Here is an 18,682-nt window from a genome sequence, read left to right as displayed (position 1 = left end):
GTCCCTTAAGGTAAACTTTTAGTATAAAAAGAAGTAAGTAAATAAAGTCCTAATTCCTAATCTGTAGTATCAGAGAAGTTGAACTTTGTGAATACATGCTAAAACGTAAAGCAGGATATTCCCTACCAATCTCAAATGACTCAACATGTCATACATGTTGTGGTTCAATATCAGAGACCCTCTTATATTCAACATTGGCATTTTTCTGGGCACTGAACTTATGAAGATACAAACTGGTTTTCAACAAAACTGAAGAACACGTAGAACACTATTTAATTCATTTTAAACAGAACTGCAAAAATTCTCACAAACTTGTACACCACACTAGGGAAAATACTGTAATGAAAAACCCTGCACCTAGCTGAATAAACAACTATGTAAAGTTACATTAGATGTCAATAGGGAACCCAAAAGAGAATCCCACAAGAATAGGAAAAAGCATAAATTAGCAAAAAACCAAGAACAACAAATTCCAAGGAATTTGTTATGAAATTTGAAATTACTGGTTAGACAATACAAGACAAATCAAAGATACAAAAGTATATAAAGCTGTGGTAGTTTGGGGGATGTGCGATGTTAAAAATTAATTTATTATGGTGTTTGCTTTGGTATGGTCAGAATATTAAATTTTATCTCTCCTCCTTACTGAAAGCTGTGAACTCCTTGCTCTCACATTCTGTCTACCAGATCTTCTGATGCTGAAGACTTCATTGATTTGCAAAAGAGTATTTTTCACATCATAAACCTAAGCATTTCTCTTCAGTTTATAGTTAATGATTTGGTTTTATGAGGCCTTAAAGCCAACTAAGTATCCAGTAAAAACAATTTATTTGTACTGACTTTGACTTTCATAGCATGCATATGCACAAAAACCAGCTACATGAACAAATAATCAGTTGTGCGGTCTCCCCTACAATGGCCTGACAGCCAGCTCCAAGTAGGGTCAGAATGCCCTACTAGTTCTACACCTTAAGCTATGCAGTCATTGCTCTGTTTATTGTTGTCTCAATAAAAGGTAAAACCTGCAAACATGGGTTTCGAGAAGTATTAAACCATGACGGTAAGAATCTCAGTGAAACCAAGCAAGAAAGAATCACTTCACTTGAGCCATTAAACATCAGGAAGAATACATTTAATTCCCCAAAATACCAGGTACTTTTGGATTTCTTAGTTTATGATTTTCTTTTTAAAATGAATGACAGTGAAATCAAATGGAGAAGAATACTTCTTAAGCCTTATTTTAATTACACCCTATTAACATAACTAAAATTACAATACTTGCTTCTACAGTTTCGAAGAAAGTCAAGACTCATTCAGCTGAGGTGAGTAGCTACCCATCTGCAGCCCCACTAAAGTTTCAACCAGAAGTTTGATAACAGCTTTCTGCACACGCAGGGGCTGTACTTTCCTCCTTTTGGCTTATTTAACTAGTCCCACTTAAATATTAATTCACCCAAATGTGACTGACCAGTATGGAATTGATATTAAAGTAAAGTTGATGCTTCTGTTAAATCTGTTCCACAGTAAACTGTTCATTGTGTCATGATTACAAAGTTTTATCCTTCCTTAGCTGTCAGTTACTAAGAGTCCAAAGAAACAGCTCTGACAAACAGAAACATTGCTTAAGTGATGTCCAGCAACAAATGGAGGGAGGAGCACTTAAATGTTTCTCGTACTCTTAAACGATATGTTATTTACTTGTGACTCCAAAGATCTTCCAAACATCCTTTCTGGGAATTTATCAATCAGTAGCCATTTCTACGGTACACACAGAACGTGACTTCACATGTCACTAAGACTGCTTTTCCACAGTAACGTTACTCTCTTGCGCTATACAGCATGCCAGTGTCAGAGCAGACCTACGACACAAACGTGGAGTGCAACAAAGACTCCAGTCCGGCATGTTCATGCAGTGCAATGCCAACTTAGCAGTCAAGCTCCTGGAAGCAGTCTAAACACGTTCACAAGTGCTAAACTGGAACTTGCAGACTCTGGTTCTCAGTGGCTTATTAGCTGAGCCAAATAGCCATGTTAATACAACTTCCAGTTCAAAGTTAGCTCAGTGTTCAATTAGATTGTATTACCTAATGCAAAAGCTCACTGATGCTTGAAGTGGTGATCCCATTCCCTCTTCCTTCCTTTTCCTGTAGAAATCCAATCTATACTTTTCAGAAAGGATAAATCCACTTCCTCTTCTAATTATTTTTGGATCTTACTGATATCCCTAGATTTAGCAACTATTTACTGTTTTAAGTCTACCTTTATTATCACCCCACGAAATGAAACATCTGCTAATGACATAATATGAACAAATATTTTATCTATAATTAATGTATACTTATTTTTGTGTATTCCTACTGCATATCTCTGCCACTGCTTTTTTACCTGTACCAGAAGTATTTAGGAGGATATTTATTTCCCTACTTCCCTTCCTTCCCTTTCTCTGGAGCAGGAGAAAATGCCTCTCCTTCCCACCCCCTGGTATTCTTGAATCATTCCTGTAGTTGAGATGATCTAAAGACATAAGTGAAGCAAGACTTACAAAAAAAGATAATTAAGTGGATTTTTACATCAACTAGTTTATGTGGGGGGAAGGTTTCTGGGCAGATTCTCCAGCTCTGAAGCAGAAGCAACAAACCATGCTAAGAACAGGCCAACAACAATCTGTTCAAGTAAGACTATTTGAATGTTATGGACTTTCTTTCTTCCTCTTCAGCTTTGCCAAGTACCAATTATCTATCCTCTTCTCTCCAGACATGTAAATGACTACCAAAATGAAGTTAAACTCAAGATATAATTCCTATTTAACTTCTCCATCTTTCAGCAGCAAAAGAGATTTTTAAAGTTCCTAACACATTCTGGTTACTTTTTCTTTCTCTTCTGCAAGTTTGCCATGCCCTTAATTGTTCCAGAAAAACTGCTTACAAAGCCAGGCTGAACAGTAACTACCCAGATTAACAACAAAAAGTATTTTTAGGAGATCGTTTTGTGCAAATTTAGACAGCTTACACTGATAAAAGTTACAGCAAGACTCTCTTAACAGCCGAACAAGCAAATAATTGTGGGTTTTTAACAGGCTCAAGGACAAGGAACTGTGGTAAATTGGCTTTGTCACAGACAATATATGTAAACACACTTTCAGAGCTGTTATTCTTAAGCTGTACTTAGCTTGATGTTTGATGCTTCTACGTCAAACCAAAGACGACTCATGTACAAAATTGGGTCTTTTTTTTTTTTCCCCTAGTTAAATAATTTTTCTTTAAATAGACCTATTAGCTCTGCCTTCAAGCATTTTCCTGCTTTGACGACTACATAACCCTTTGCACAGAATTAAGTACATTCTCTGGAATAAAGCTCTTATTCCATTTTTGAAAGGCCCTACTGTATGCAGTCTGACTGTGTAAAAAATGGTAGGAAACCTTCAGATGGAGATATCTGTGGGGACGTTTTGTATCACCTATGATTTTGCCACTACCATTCCTTGCTGTGAAAGTCTCTAACTTGCATGCAATTATTTACCTTTATCATATTGACATACAAGTTAGTGTTCCCTTAATATTGAGGTTTCTTGCCTTCAGTTTGTTTTAAAGATGCTGGCACCATTTGTGAACTACCTCCAGAAAGAATGTTTTTCATATTGAAAGTGCATATCAGAGGCTTATATTTTATGTACAAAGATAAGCCTTGGGCTAGCACCCAATTTCTGAAAGTAACTAAGTAATTTTTGATTCAATTAATTTTACTTAATTTCTGCCTATGTTACTTTTTAATTGCAACTTGACCTGTATGAGTATCCTTTAAGTAATACTCACTTCCAAAAGATAAGGCTCCACTTGATCCAGAGTTTTTCCTAGATGCTTATCTGGATCTAAACCTGCAAAAAAAAAAAAAAAAAAGGTGTAAAAATGCTTTTTATAAAGTACTGTTATGACACCAAGAAAGGCTTCTTTTTTTTTTTTTTTTTTAAATATAGCATGTCTCCTTTAGAAATTAGTCCCACTGTATCTAAAATAATTTCTATTCTAAAGAAAATACACTTAGTCAGAATTTTCTCTTATCCCCTCTGGGTAACTGGTTTCCACATTTGTGGAAAAATAAGGCCAATTACATTTTCACTGTGTGTGAACTGGAAAAGCTGTTGTTTTCCTTTCTTAGAAATTTCACTAACCAGTGAAGTAAACATGCAGGTCCATGGTAATAAAAATACTACACAGAAATTACCTCTTTGAGTCAGATGGTACCTTTGTAGATATCTATTAAATTAAAATTCAAGTTAATTTTTTTATAGTTCCTGCAAATTACTGGAAAGGACACAGACTGTCTTCCGTAAAAAAAACTTTTTTGCTAGATCACATTCTGTGTGTGTGTGACTCACAGAAAAAAAGGTAAGAATTAAAAAGGATGGAGATACAAAGAAAACTCAGACTTACAGAATGTCTTGAATGTTGTACCTTTTGATCCATCGCAAAATATTCTGTATGTCATCTACATTTTGATTTATTTTTCTTGGTAAAAAAGTAAGCCCTATTAACATTTGATAATTCCTTTAACTTGCCCCTCTGTGTTCCTGTTTCAGCTTTTTGACTTTACGAGTTTTGCCAACTCATGGCTGTTAAATGGTCACTTCTCAGGAATAAATCAAATAATTGGCAGAAATCAATACTGGGATAAAAAACATCTAGGAACAACTGTTTCAAGAGCTGACATCTTCTTCAACCAAATAAATACCCTAGCTGGATTTGAGGCTAAGTGGTCAAAAGGTCTTAACATATGAAGTAAATAAGAAAAAACAGAATGATGACTTCTGAAAGTGAAGGAACACTGGAAAATTTTCAGTGATCACATTTTTTACTACTCTTAATTATTGTGGTTTGGGGTTTTTTTGTACTGATCACAATACTTGTCTATTTTTTCCTACTCTGCTGCTTTATACAATAATGGGTATCATTAAAGAGCTGCCACCAGAATCACTCCATTTAGAAGCAATTTCTGAAGTTTGTACCTTGCAAAAGCACTTTAGATTATTGATGATGAAAGCTGTTATATAAATGTATGGTATACTATTATATAAAGTCGGTTTTGAGTTCAAATAGCTGATATACCTTTTAATTTTTACAATGATGGTCTTGGTATATTTAAATTCCTGTGACACTAAAACAAGTTAGAGTGAATGAGATCTCAAAACATGAATAAAGTTTTCGAATATTTCATTAAAGCACATTCAGAATTCCCTATCTAGGGGAACACTAAAAGCTGTTTAATAATTAAAGGGAAAGAGGACTGAGGTTTTTTCCTCCCTCTATTCTTTTTTGGTATTGGTTTATTGCTCTTTATTAACAGACTAAAAATGTGTGTTGCTAGATGTAAGATAATGATAATTTATGCTTGTGGAAATAATTTTGAAATATCTTCATTTCATTTCAATAGTTCCAATGATTCCAGTGATGTCTTCCAATTTATACCAGCTTAGCATTATGTCCTTGATTTTAATGGGACAGGTATCAGGCTAAAGAAGCATTTTATCTTAAAATAAATGAATAATAACGAGTACCATATTACAGTACTCACTTCACACATTTACATTAACATTCTTCATTAACATAATTACTTTTCTAAGAAAAGCAAACCCTCTCCTTGATAAAAACAAATTCGTTTCCTTTAAATTTAAACCAAGGGATACATTACAAACATGTGAGAAGGGAAAAAGTTGTCAGAACCAGACACACTAACATATTATTTCTTTCACAACTTCTCTCTGATATTAAGAAGGATACACCTACTGTTCTGATCCCTAATGAACACAAAACAATAATTTAAAAGAAACTATTATACAAATAGTACACAAAATACAAATAAATTGCCTATATATACACTATGGGTAAACTCTTTAGTAATATCCCACATCTACATTAAAATCTGTGAAAGTGCAATGTACCCTTTCTGTTTCTCAGTAGAATTCTATTTTTGGCTAGCTTGTCTTTCTTTTGAAAAATATTATTTCATTTAGTTTCCAATAGGTTTGTATTGCACGTGAATACAGACAGTCTACTAAAGGCATCAAGAACCAATGTAACCTGTAATTTGCAGAACGAGTAATCCACATCCCAAATCTCTAATGGTATGCATGTATAGATGAAGCTGTATGTCTACTACTACGATCAGCATAATAAAGTATCTATACCCGTACTTACAAAACAGTAATATAAATCTATACTTCTATTTGGTATGCTTTTCTTTAAACAAAGGAGTAGATTCATTCAGATTCTTAAGATGACAGACTAAAAAGAACAACAATGTATTGTAAATTCTTAGTACATTCCATTTAACCACATCCTCCAGATTTTTCCTCCATGAAACTAGATGTGAAGAAAGCTGGATGGGTGGATAAACCAACAACAAGGTCCAAGGCCTGGATGACTGTATGTAGAATTAAGAAATTAATTAGGAAGGGAACTATAATTTGCAGCACTGACATTTATTTTACTTAACTTGCATGTATCAATGGGAAGCAATTACAATTCAATTAAAATATTCACTTTTATTACTTTACTGACTGACCTTGAAGTTAATGCCTGTTTTATTTAATTGCATCATCTATGAATAAATGTTAACCCTAGAATGTTATGCCCCATTATTTTCAATGCATTTTTAACTCCTCAACTGAACTACATCAGTCAATTTATTATGTGCTGTCAAGAGAGCAAGTGGGGCTTTATTTCCTTGAGATAGACCAGTACATGATGACAGAAACATCTCAAAAGATTTGATAAAGCTGTTTTTAATAGTGCTCAGTAAAACTAATTGTGCTCTCATCTCCAGTTTTGTGGCCTAGTTTTACTGTAAAATCAGTATGTGATAGCACAAATGGTATAATCACTTCAAAGTAATTTCTACTCCATCTGTAATTCCTGATAAATCCACTGACAGGAGCAGAACTCCTTCCTGCAGGTACCAACAACGGTTGCAGAGCCCTCTTACGCACAGCCACAAGACAAGTGCTGTAGAGAACAGCAGCAATGTCAAAAGACTTGGGCAGAAATTCAGGCCTTTGTTCTGTAGTGAAAAAAAATGTACAAAGAACATTACTAAAAGGCATTTCACTAGTGTTAAGTTACGCAAAAGAACAGTATTTTAAATGGTCCACTTTGTAGACATGTCTTAGTGTAGCATAAAGGCCTCACCTGAGGAGTAACTATCTGATATTACTTGCATTTATCAAGACCATCAGAAAATCAAGTTCCATTTTCATGGCATTCATTCAGCTAATAAAATCCACATTCTAAAGCCTCATCTTACTAACAACATGTTTTATACATGTTCAGAATTTTAAAACAGTATTGATTTTTAAGAAAGTCTTTTAAAATAAAAAATTCTATTTCCACCTCTTAGTAAAATGCTTACTAAATAGAAATAAATCATAATCATTCGTTTTAAGAAATGGTGGTACATAAAGTTCTTCTGAAAGCTACACTGAACCAAACTCTAACCCATAATACATGAACACGTTGTGAAAGAATCACTACCACACACACACACATCAATAAAATATGAGTTAACCATTATCTGTTGATAATATAGGGAAAAACCTCTGTCCTGTCCTGACTAACCAACCTTACCATTCAAAAAGTAGATCTTATTCCTCTCTGACTTCTTCCATAAAATAAGGTTAAAAACAAATATCAAAAATCACCACCTACTATCAATCTTCTTGAAATTTCATATACATAAAATTAACATAGACTTTTGGAGAAAAAATTGGAATTGTTTTAAAGTTACAGCAACTTAAAGTTCCCTTCTTTTTCTTGACTTCTTGAGAAGTATTGTTGAGAAGATTAGTAACTGCCATCATTATAAATGTCAAGACTTAACTTCTGACAATGGAGGGCAGTATAATGCACAATAAGGTTTCTGGAAAGAACCTAATCAGCTGCTCACCAAGCGCAGAATTATTTAGAACTTTACATAAGAAAAGAGGCAATGAAAGATTTAAGTTTTCTGGAACCAAAACTAGTCTCTTCCTCTCTCTTTCCAATCTCTTTTTCAGGAAGAAAACAGGGAGGTGATGGGACCTTTAAGGTACAGAAATATGGAGAGAAAGCAAAAGAGTATAAAGGAGAGATGCAACAAGCCATCTTAGAATTGGAACAGAGAAAATAGGACTATTTTAAAGGTAAAATCCTTGACTTTAAATGTGTCTTTTTTTTCTTTGTTTCTAAGTAAACAATACAAAATCACTGATTTTCATGAAGCAGGATCAAGCACTATTCCTTAAACAATACAGAATCAGAGTGTTTCTAATAGCACAGGAAAAGCCCATACACAAAAGTATTCGTTGGTAAAGCAGATTTACTCTGCAGGAGTGCAGGAATGTCAGATACCCTTCATGATGTAGGAGTGCACCTGCCACAGAGATATTAATGCACTGTAAATCTATACCTTAAATTGCCTTGAGGTAAATTATTCCTGGTGTCATATTTAGCTTTCATTTCTACGAAGAGTTGGGAAGCGAACTTGTTGTCTGGTAGCATAACTTGACAGGTTCATAGTTGATTCTTAACTTCCTCATAACTTTCACAGTTGAAAGGCTCTATAACAATGGTGAATTGGACAGATTCCTTGAATTTCCTTTTCCAAAAGGTCAAAAAAATTGTAAAAGCTGCTTAATTTTTGTATATAAATAAAGGAAAGGAAAATGCAATAAATACTGGATATTACTCCTCCTCTAAAAGATATGAGGTGAATATTCTTCTGATTTATTGTATAAAAGAGCAAAATTCATGCAACTTGATTATGTGCCTACTTTTTTTTTTTACTTTTTCTTCTTTTTTTCCTTTATCCTTTTTTTTTCCTTTTCTTTTTTGTATGGGGTAATTTATCCAGTGTAGGAAGAGTACAGGGATGGAATCTGAAGATATAGTAACTCTTTTCAAGCTAAGTGGTAAAGTTATAAAACGTTAATCCCAAAGTGGTTCTAGCGTATGTTTCCAGGGCAGTTTATTTAGAATCACAGTTTATCTTCTTTGTCAGAAGTTCATCAAATATTTTCTAAACTAGGTTAGTCTGATGTCATCAAATTTTAGAATTCTAAAAGGTAAAAGGTTCTAAAACTCTTCATACCAGCAATGTTAATTTTACCTGTAATCTCTTGTGATTTTTTTTTTTAACATCAAAGTTATTTGTGTTCTAGTTACATCTAGGATTCAAAGCAATTTAGCTCTGCCATTTCAGGAACAGAAACCTCAATAAGTCTTTGAAGAAATTTTGTACTGTTTCATCAAATAACAAGGCAATATTTTCATGCAGATAGTTTTAGAACTCTAAAATGTTCACAGTTTAAAAAGAGATTGTGGAAGAATTGTTTAATAACAGCGTTACACTACTTTTAATCAAATCCAAGACTCTATACAGCAAATGATTCAGCTCATTGAAAATACTGCCCCAGTCAACTTCCTCTCAGGACTTTCATTGGACTTCAGAGACTTAAAACAAAAGTTATTACAGGTTCAGCTCATACAGCCACATATGTATGACTTTCCTGATATAAATCTGTTTTCAGTGTTTTTAACTTCAGCATACTGAAATGTTTTGAGTAGAATTACTTTAGAGCATTATTTGTTTATTAATCTATTTATTTCAAGGCGTTCAACCATTCCAGCACCGTAGTTTAGATAAAAAAAAGGATGTGCTGTTTTGTCCCTGTTAAAGAATTCTGGTATTTCCATGCTTTGAACAGTTCTAGTGCTATTAAGCTTGGAAGAAAAGGACTGAAATGTGATTCAGTGGCAGAGAAAGAGGCATGGTGCAAGTGGTAAAATTTGTGTCACTTCCATTAAATCCATCCCCATGCAGACAAGTTATAAACCTCTAAAAAGTCACGGTCCCCAAATGGATCAACAGAGACTTCTGACAGGGGAAATCAATAGATCAGCTGCAAAAAGGTAAAGGCCAGAGCAGAAATAAAGGATCAGATTAGGACAAGAAGTCTCATAAAACTTCAACTCGGAGAGACCTGCAAAGCAAGCATCTATGGTTCCAACTACACAGATATGCCATTAAAGGTTTGCGTTTATGCTCTCTTTCAGCACAGAAGTCTGCACAGTGAATGTGCATCCAGAACTCAAATCTTACCAGGCATTAAAGAGCAGCAAGTAATATTCTAGTATTAACAAGACACCACTTCTCCCTCTCGATTTTCATTCTGTTATTTCTGCTTTTGATATCTCTTACTAAGCTCTTTTTCTTCCACTATTTTTCAGCTCAAAGTTCTCTGACTATTCTTCTGCCTCCTTCACTAGAACCCTTACATCCTTTTCTCTTTCACTTTAAACGCCTAATAGTCCATTCTTAGCCCGCTGCTTCCATTTCACTTTTTCTTTAGATGATCTGATCTCCCCAAACTGCAAAGTGATCTTTCCACTCTTAAGCCATCTCTCTCCAATTTTGTCTGTCTCTGACATCTCCTTAGGAAGCACTGCACTCTATAATGTCAACTTTCAATTACTTTTCTGTTTTCAGGCACATTCACCTTCCCACTCTTCCTTCAAACTCCTGTCATCTGTTACTACTGAAAATATTGACATCCTTCCCAATCTCCAACATATAGGCTCAAAAGAGAGCAAAGAGGGAATCATATTTATCTCTAACCTGTTTCTAGATCCACTTATTCAAACTGTTACAAAATCTCATTTCTTCTTTTTCTGTAACACACTTTATTTTCAAACATTTCTTTATACCCATGCACTAAAAGCTCTTTCCAAAACCTCATCTTACACTGCTAACAAAGTATCTGTCATTCATATACAAGCATCAAGGCAAATAACATTCCAAATGCAAAGGTTATTATTTTTCTAACCTTTCAGCTATGCTCTGAATCAAAACTTTTCTTCACTTAAAGTCCATTCCTAGTTCTCTTTTCTCTTACTCATCTCTTTTGCATCATACTCTTCTTAAATCCCAAGCTAATTTTGATTGATTTCTGGTCTTGCATACTACTCCCATTTTTCCAGGTTGATCTTTACCCATGTGAATCTTTTCCCTCAGAAAAAAAAAGGGCCTGAGCTAAAATGGCTCCTGTGGTTTCATAATTGTTCCCAAGTCTTTTCATACAATGTCTGGTGAACAAACAGGTGTGGTACCTTTTCTTTTATCTTAAATAACATGAATGATGTAGATAAATGAGGTAGTAGACAAATGTATTAGGGAACAAGCCTAAGGCAAAAGTGTCAAATACACTTAAACTCTAAAGGACAACTAAGCTTTGGAAGCTTTGTTTGAAAATTCAGTGACAATAACATGTGCCAGCTAGGAAATAAGGATTAGAAGGGGGAAAAGACTAATATGAATATCTTTCCTAAAGTACAGGATAGGTGTAAATTTACCAAATTTATAATCTGAAAAAATTACAATAAAAATTAATTAAAAGCTATCACATATGTATACAAGATAATACTTTAACATTGTTCAGGGATAATTTTTCTAATAAAAGCTTAAGGCTACTTTTTAGAATACATTATTCCTAACAGAATAGACAATCAGTGAAATGTGACAGTTCTTGGAAAAATTTTATCGGTCATTTTATGTTCCACTTGAAATTATGATAAACAGAATTTGTCTTTTTCATACTAATAAAGCCAAACGTTATCAAGAGCAACGGTTGTGAAGACTGTCATAGATTCCATTACAGCTCCAGTGTCTGGTAACTGCCCAAGGAAAAAGCAATGGAACAATCACCTCTAAATAAGCTGAACTAGCTAAGAATAATGCCAATGTTTAGTTTATTTAGTAATAAGTAAGTAAACAAATCCTTGCAATACAATATGGAAGAAAACAACTGGGATCTTGTATTGATTTCTTAACAAAATGTTCCTTGCTTCCTTCAGTTATGTTTGTGAATTTCTGAGAATTTTTTGAAAATATTTAGAGGAAGCAAGTATGGTGTGATGATGATATAAAAAGTTCCTTCAATTTCCCCCAATTAATGACTTTAAAATTGCTCAGTACTAAAAACTGGAGACAAAGGTTCAAAGAACACTGTTCCTTTCCATTGCACAGATGATGTGCTCAGACAAAACTCACACAACCACCAATTTTACTTCAGGATATGATCTGACATTACAGCCAACCCAATTTAGTGGTAAGCTTTCTACCGAAAGAGAGAGATTTGCTCTCCATGCGGCTGTGGCATCTACACAGCAAGTTCCCTGCACACACAAAAAAGCAGTACTTCTCTGCTGGATCACCCAGCTGCAGCCACACAATCACTGGAGCTTTTACAGGGGCAGAAGCAAGTAGAGACTTGTGGTTTGGAAGAGTCAGCTAGAAGGGGGAAGGAAAGATCAACCTTTTGGCAGCAACTCACTATTAGATCAGTTTATCTGTTACACTAAATTACACCCTTAGGAGCTTAACCAGGAACTGTGTGGTGCTAGTTCTTTTTTAATGTACTACTTTATATGTAAATCTTACCCCCATGAAAATTAATGGGAGTCTGGCTATCAATTTCAGTCAGTCAGGATTTCACTTCTGTACAATAGTGGCATGCAAATAATAAACAACAATGCAGACACCTAGGTGGTTAGGTTTAAATAATAAACAAAAGCTCCAGGTACTGATTTCATTATACTGAGAAGTAATGTTCTCTCTCTCTAAATTAAAAGCTCATATACAAAAACATATGCATCCCTAAACCATCAGCTTTTCAGAGGATTCTGTGTACAGCAGGAGTATACCAATCTTCTTAACCTTGTGAGGCAAGCGTCAAGATCTTCTCGCAGCAAAGGAGACTCAAATAAATATATGTACTTCAGACAGCTCATTTTAGAGAAGGAACTTTAGGATTTGTTGACAGACAGGACATGGCAATGGCTCTCTAAGGACTCATTACTCCATTGTTGGAAGGAAATAGACTGGGTAAGCAACTAGAGCCCACACCATCTCAAAATTTAGGCTTCCACAGCCCCTGTGATTTCAACTCTACCCATGGCTGACCACGCAGATTGCCTAGAAGCACTCACAGCAGCCGGACCTACAAGATAAAGGATGTAGCCATGGCATAAGAGCCCCACTTCAAATGTAGGCTGAGGACCGCAAGCTAATCAGCCCTGATACAAAGTTTCAGCTTTCATTATTGTCCAACAGTTGAACAGCGTTATGGTATCATTTCTCTCCTGTGGTCCAAAGAACAGCTAGAAGTTAGAAACCATGAAAGAGTTTTTATTTTTCAACTTAGTATTTCTATTATCTCATCTCATAATTACAATGTTTTTTCATGTATTTAATCAAATAATAAATCATTAATTTACTATAACCAAACTGGGAAGAAGCTGCAATGTATAAGGTAAACAATGCATATTAATCCCACAAAAGATAGAAATTTGAGCTTATATTCTGATTTTGACTGAAACACTGAAGAAGCAATTTTTTCCCCCACTTTCTCAAGCTAACAATGTGCACTTACAGAACTTACTGAAGGTGAACGTTACTCTTAAAACTTCAAGAAAAACTAGAATCACTGAGGGCAAACTGCTTTAACTGCATGACATAAAAACAATTTCAACTATATTCTCATATATATGACAAAACTGAAGTTTGTCATATTTTAAAATGTACAGTGGCGCTTAAGTTTTAGTGTTAATTCTTAACAAGATTTAGGTATAGTTAACTATACAAGTAAAGTAAAACTAAATAAAACTCGATGCTTAGTCTTTACTGAGGACCATACTGTGAGGAAGCCAAAGATCCCTTCCAAATGTAATCTTCTTCCTTCTCTCACTTCCACCTGAGTATTATACCTTGTGCTACAGTGGAAGCAATTTGCTTTAGAACATGGCACAGGTAAGACCAGTACAAAAAGTTACCAAGATTAAAAGCTGAATCTGTTATTTGCATACTCTGCAAGTTAATTAGTATTTTAATCCGTAAAATGTGTCCAGAGAGCAAGGATATCAAAAACGCATCTTCTTATTGTGTTATATTACACTGTCTCTGTTATATCACACAGTGCTATATTATAGTGTCTCACATGAGCAATGGATATTACTGGAATTTCAGGCACACACACGTTAAAAACAATCAATAACTGCTTCTATTTTAGCTATTACTGAGTAACCCCATTCTGACTTTCTGGGGTTTCCACTGAAGAGGGGTATATTTCAAATATAAAAGTATCATGCATCATACAGGCATCCTTAGCAGCAACAAAATGGCACTGAAGATAAATATGCATAAGCAGCTTTTTTTTCTTTTTAATAGCTCAGGTTTGCTGCTAGATCATGGAATGTTTTGCTCTCATCATTAAAGCCTCTGAAATACACTCTAAAGGAAAGAAAGCTGATCTCCTTATAGACAACAGAAGGCATGTGAAGAAGGTTTGTTAACAATACTTCTTTTGCATGTAAGTGAGAGCAATTGGTATCGCATCTGGAAAAGCACACTACTCTGAGATAGAAAACTCTTGCCACTGGCAAAGTTTATGGTATTAATTTGTAATGGTGGATTTAGGGAAATGTACTAAACTAATGCTCATTTACTTGCATAATTATGTGTTTTCTACATAAAACGACAGGCTTTACCTTGCCAATACTGGCACTGAGTTAATGGAAAACAGGACAAGGCAGGTGTACAAGTATGCCAGCGCTGATGAATGTCAAGCTCAGGTTACAGATTTGCTTCTTGCATTAACATCTGTACAATATGCCATCTAACGCATTACCCTTCAGACTCTTAAATCTGTTATTTTAAACATTTTCATTGCAGTTTAGCTTTGATTATTAATCTAAGAGGCAAAAAGTTAAACTGTATCTTATCTTCTTTGCCACTTGATATGTTAAACAGCCGTCATACCTTAAATCCACTTTAATAAGGCATGCAATTATTAAAGCATTACAGAATGGCCCCAGAGCACACAAGCTCCATTAAATTTGCTTACATCTAATTACGTCTGCCTGAGGCAGGTGAGAAATTGACTCTGATAAGATCTTTCTTTTACCTGTAGCCAAAAAAAATAAAAAGAAAAAAAAAACCTCGGAGTGATTTTCTATCTAATTGCTATCTACAAGTATTTATGGTATTCGCTCCTTCAGTGAATAGCCCACAAAGCACTCTTTGTGCACTAACTAGCGCATTTTAAGTTTTTTTAAGCCTGTAGAATACAAAAGACAAGCTTATCTTGCTTCAGGCATAAGACAGGTCATCAATGATGCCTACTTGTGAAATAGTTTTATCTATTATTTAAATCATATATTTTCTTTAAAAAATAATTCTGATGTGAAAAAACATGTTCCGTATTCTTTGTGGACTTTTATTTTTTATTAATGTCAGCATAAGCAATGAAAGCATTCTATTTTACGGAAAAATAACATAAATATAAAAATGTACTTTACATGGCCTGAAAACGATTCCTTTAAAAAAGATATATATTTTTTTTCCAATTTAAAACAGAGGTGTTTTATAGTAGAAAACATAGCATTCCACTCCTACATATTTGTAACTGGCCTTCCAAAATTCAGGAAAACACTATTAAATTAGATTGCTTGTTACCTATAAGTGAATGAGGGAGCGTGGTATTTCTAATCATTCTAATCCCTAGAGTCCTAGCAGATCCTAGAGAACAATACAGTGAGACCATCATAGTGTTAATGTGAAAACTAGTTAGAAACTATACCAGCTAAAGAGGAACAAATAGATTAAAAAATAAGGAATTAATTAAAAAAGTCTTGGAATTCATCCAGGCTAAAGGGATTATAATTCAATTCTTGGTTAATATTTAAGGAGAAATGACTTTGTTATAAAACATTCTTTAAAGAAGACAGACATTAGGAATTTGATGGGAAACCTCCCCAGATAAACCAGCTATCTGACTTCTAATGCAAGATTATACAACACTGTTTTTTAAACATACATCTTTAATCACCAACACCACTGACGCTCTTGTATTATACTAGCCATTCTTTGGTACAATGGACTGCCAATCTATAGTCAACCCAAAAAGAAAAGGTCTTTTGGTCATACTTTATGCTTAAGACCTCATTTGATACTCTCAAATGAAAAACTGCATACAGGCCTGAAATGAATATATTGTACCATTAACATGTTTCTCATATGCTTCTTAGGGTTATAGAGCACATCATTCAATACTCCTTCCTATAAAACTTCATTTGACCTTATCTTTACGTTCAAACAATAAACAAACAGGTTATCTTTCATATTTAATTGCTTCATTACACAAATCTCATTTTACATATTTGACAATGAAAAGACACGTTGATTTTCTGGTATACTAAACAACTACATTGTAAATACCATTTTTTTTGAAGGCAATGACGAACTATTTCTGTTTGCTATGTGCTTTACCAGCTCAAAGACTGTTGTTACACAAAATGTTTTGGCCTCATATAATTACATCTTGTTTGATGTTAATTTTTTGTATTTCTATTAAAACTTTCACGGTTGCTTTATAATATTGTCTAGCCACCAGTCTGCATCATCTATAAATGACAATACTGTGAACCACTGAATTATGCATGCATCTTCACTGCAAATCAAAACCAAACTAGAACACAAAAATTACAAAAGGAATTTAATGACTATGCTCAGAAGAATTACTTTCCAGCTTTTCCACGTCTCCTCTAAGAATGAATTGCATACAGGTAAATTAATTATTCAGACATCATGACTGTTATTCAGCCACGTAATTTTTAAAAAATTTTCTTCATATTAACATTTCTTATTCAAAAATATAGAACAAAATTTCTCTTTTTCTCTGTTATGTTGTGGATTTGTCCATGGGAAGGTTCAGTAGGCAATATTGCTCAGAATCTGAATACATACCAAAAGCTGCCACTTTTATGATTATGGCTTGAATGTTAGATGATATCATTTCTTTAAGCAGTATTTCCTGGTTCCGACGCCAAAGGTAAGCTAAAGGCTGAAGATTAAGCCTTCTGCATCTTAAAAACAAAAAAAAAAATTGGATAAAGCTAAGCATTATGCTTTTACACAGCATGATACATGTAAAATTAAAGAAAATAAATTTCTCTCATTTCCTACCTTCAAATAATTCTTTTTCTACAATTTCAATTACAATACTTTACTCTTCCTAGATTTCAGTATATACATTAAGTCTAATATTAAAAAAAAAAAATAAACTTGTTCTGACTATAATTCATCTATGTAATAAAGATGCAACTCACTGATGTAAACAGATTTGCATGGGAACATAAGTAAAACCATAAGAAAATGCATTCCTAAACCTTTAGGGAAACAAACCAATTAATACCTTACGAAGTGATCAGTTTTTATGAACACAGCTAAGGCAAGAGTTACCACTCTGTGATAAATGTAGCACACGTCACTAGTACAATATGCTGAATTTGTTACACTCAACAAACCTGTGATTTGGATCAACACCCAAGGAAAAGAATCATTCAGGAAAATGTATACAGCTTGTGATACAAAGTAACAACTTGTTAATGTAAATTTAATTATTTGTTTTGATACATAACATATTTAGACAACATTTGATACACAGTATTTGATTGTTTATCAAATTAGAGAATCACTAATTTGCACTAGTGATAGGTAACCCTTCTGCAAATTGTCAAGTACCATCAGTTGGTGATAAAATGTGTAATGTTTAGCTCCTGAAAAACTTAAAAACATTTAACTATGGGTCTAGCTCAGAGCACTCAAAAATTACATTTATTTGTCAATTATCATTGTTTATCTAATACATGGGCTTTCTCCCATATATGGGCTTTCTCCCATATGTTAGATAGAACCACTAGTATTAGTGTCAAGATTTTATAGTTAAATGGATGTTTAATGTTGACATGTAAATCCATAGTTAGCACCCATATAATCTGATTGGTTTTGTTACTACTTTCATATATTTTAACAGAGCACTAAATTGTGAAATTAACAGAAATATTTAGCAAATCTGAATGTGAAGTAATTCATTTAGGTGCCTAACTTTAGCTAAGAAATTATCTGAATCCAAGTAACTGGGATGGTTTATGGGTAAATCTACAGATCAATGTAAAAATTTTTTACCACTGAGCGACCTTGGAATTAATCAGGTCTGTTTGAACTATTGTGATGTCCCGTCAATCTTTTGGCTGTAGTAAAAGATCTGAAACCCACAATCAAAAAAAGCAATCTTTTCTAAAATATCTAGTAACATGATCAGGCAGTCATTAAAATGTTTTAAGTGTAAGGGAAAAGAAAAAGAAAGGAGCTATTGGTGACTGCAATTTACCTATGTAAAGTGTAAAGAAAACACCCATGCTGTGTAACTTGCTGATGTGAGTTGAGTCGGCATAGCATTAACTTCACCATTCTTACAGTTCATAAAAGATTCCAGATACTTGCTTTTATCATCAACAAATAACTAATGAACTCATGAAATTATAATTAATTTTTAACACAAGGTGTTTTTGTATTTCATCAGACATATATAGTGAAAATTTTTTTCCGGACCCAAATCAAATCTTGGCCTATATAAACACACACAATTCCCATTACATAATCCTTTTTTAATTAAGACTCTTAAAAGTATCACAGTCTATCTAAAGAGTGTGCACAGTTGAATTGAAAAATGAAAGCTCCTGATTAATGATAACAGATTTTAGATTTTAGGTGATGGAAGATATGCACATAAGGATTCTCTTGCATTTAATTCCTGATA

At 33.9% G+C, this 18,682-nt stretch overlaps 1 protein-coding gene across 3 annotated transcripts in view; it reads right to left on the bottom strand.

Moving 5' to 3' along the window:
- Positions 1-18,682, bottom strand: part of DPH6 (diphthamine biosynthesis 6) — a 218,904-nt gene that overhangs the window by 148,532 nt on the left and 51,690 nt on the right. For all 3 annotated transcript variants that reach the window (XM_075503048.1, XM_075503049.1, XM_075503050.1), the window contains exons 5-6: positions 16,828-16,946; positions 3,813-3,874 (exon numbers count right to left, since the gene is read on the bottom strand). In XM_075503048.1, coding sequence (XP_075359163.1) covers positions 3,813-3,874; positions 16,828-16,946 — 181 coding nt within the window. The remainder of the gene's footprint in view (positions 1-3,812; positions 3,875-16,827; positions 16,947-18,682) is intronic.

Source organism: Mycteria americana, chromosome 5 (assembly GCF_035582795.1).
Source record: "Mycteria americana isolate JAX WOST 10 ecotype Jacksonville Zoo and Gardens chromosome 5, USCA_MyAme_1.0, whole genome shotgun sequence".
Taxonomy (NCBI): Eukaryota; Metazoa; Chordata; class Aves; order Ciconiiformes; family Ciconiidae; genus Mycteria; species Mycteria americana.
This window is presented reverse-complemented; position numbering and strand designations above follow the sequence as displayed.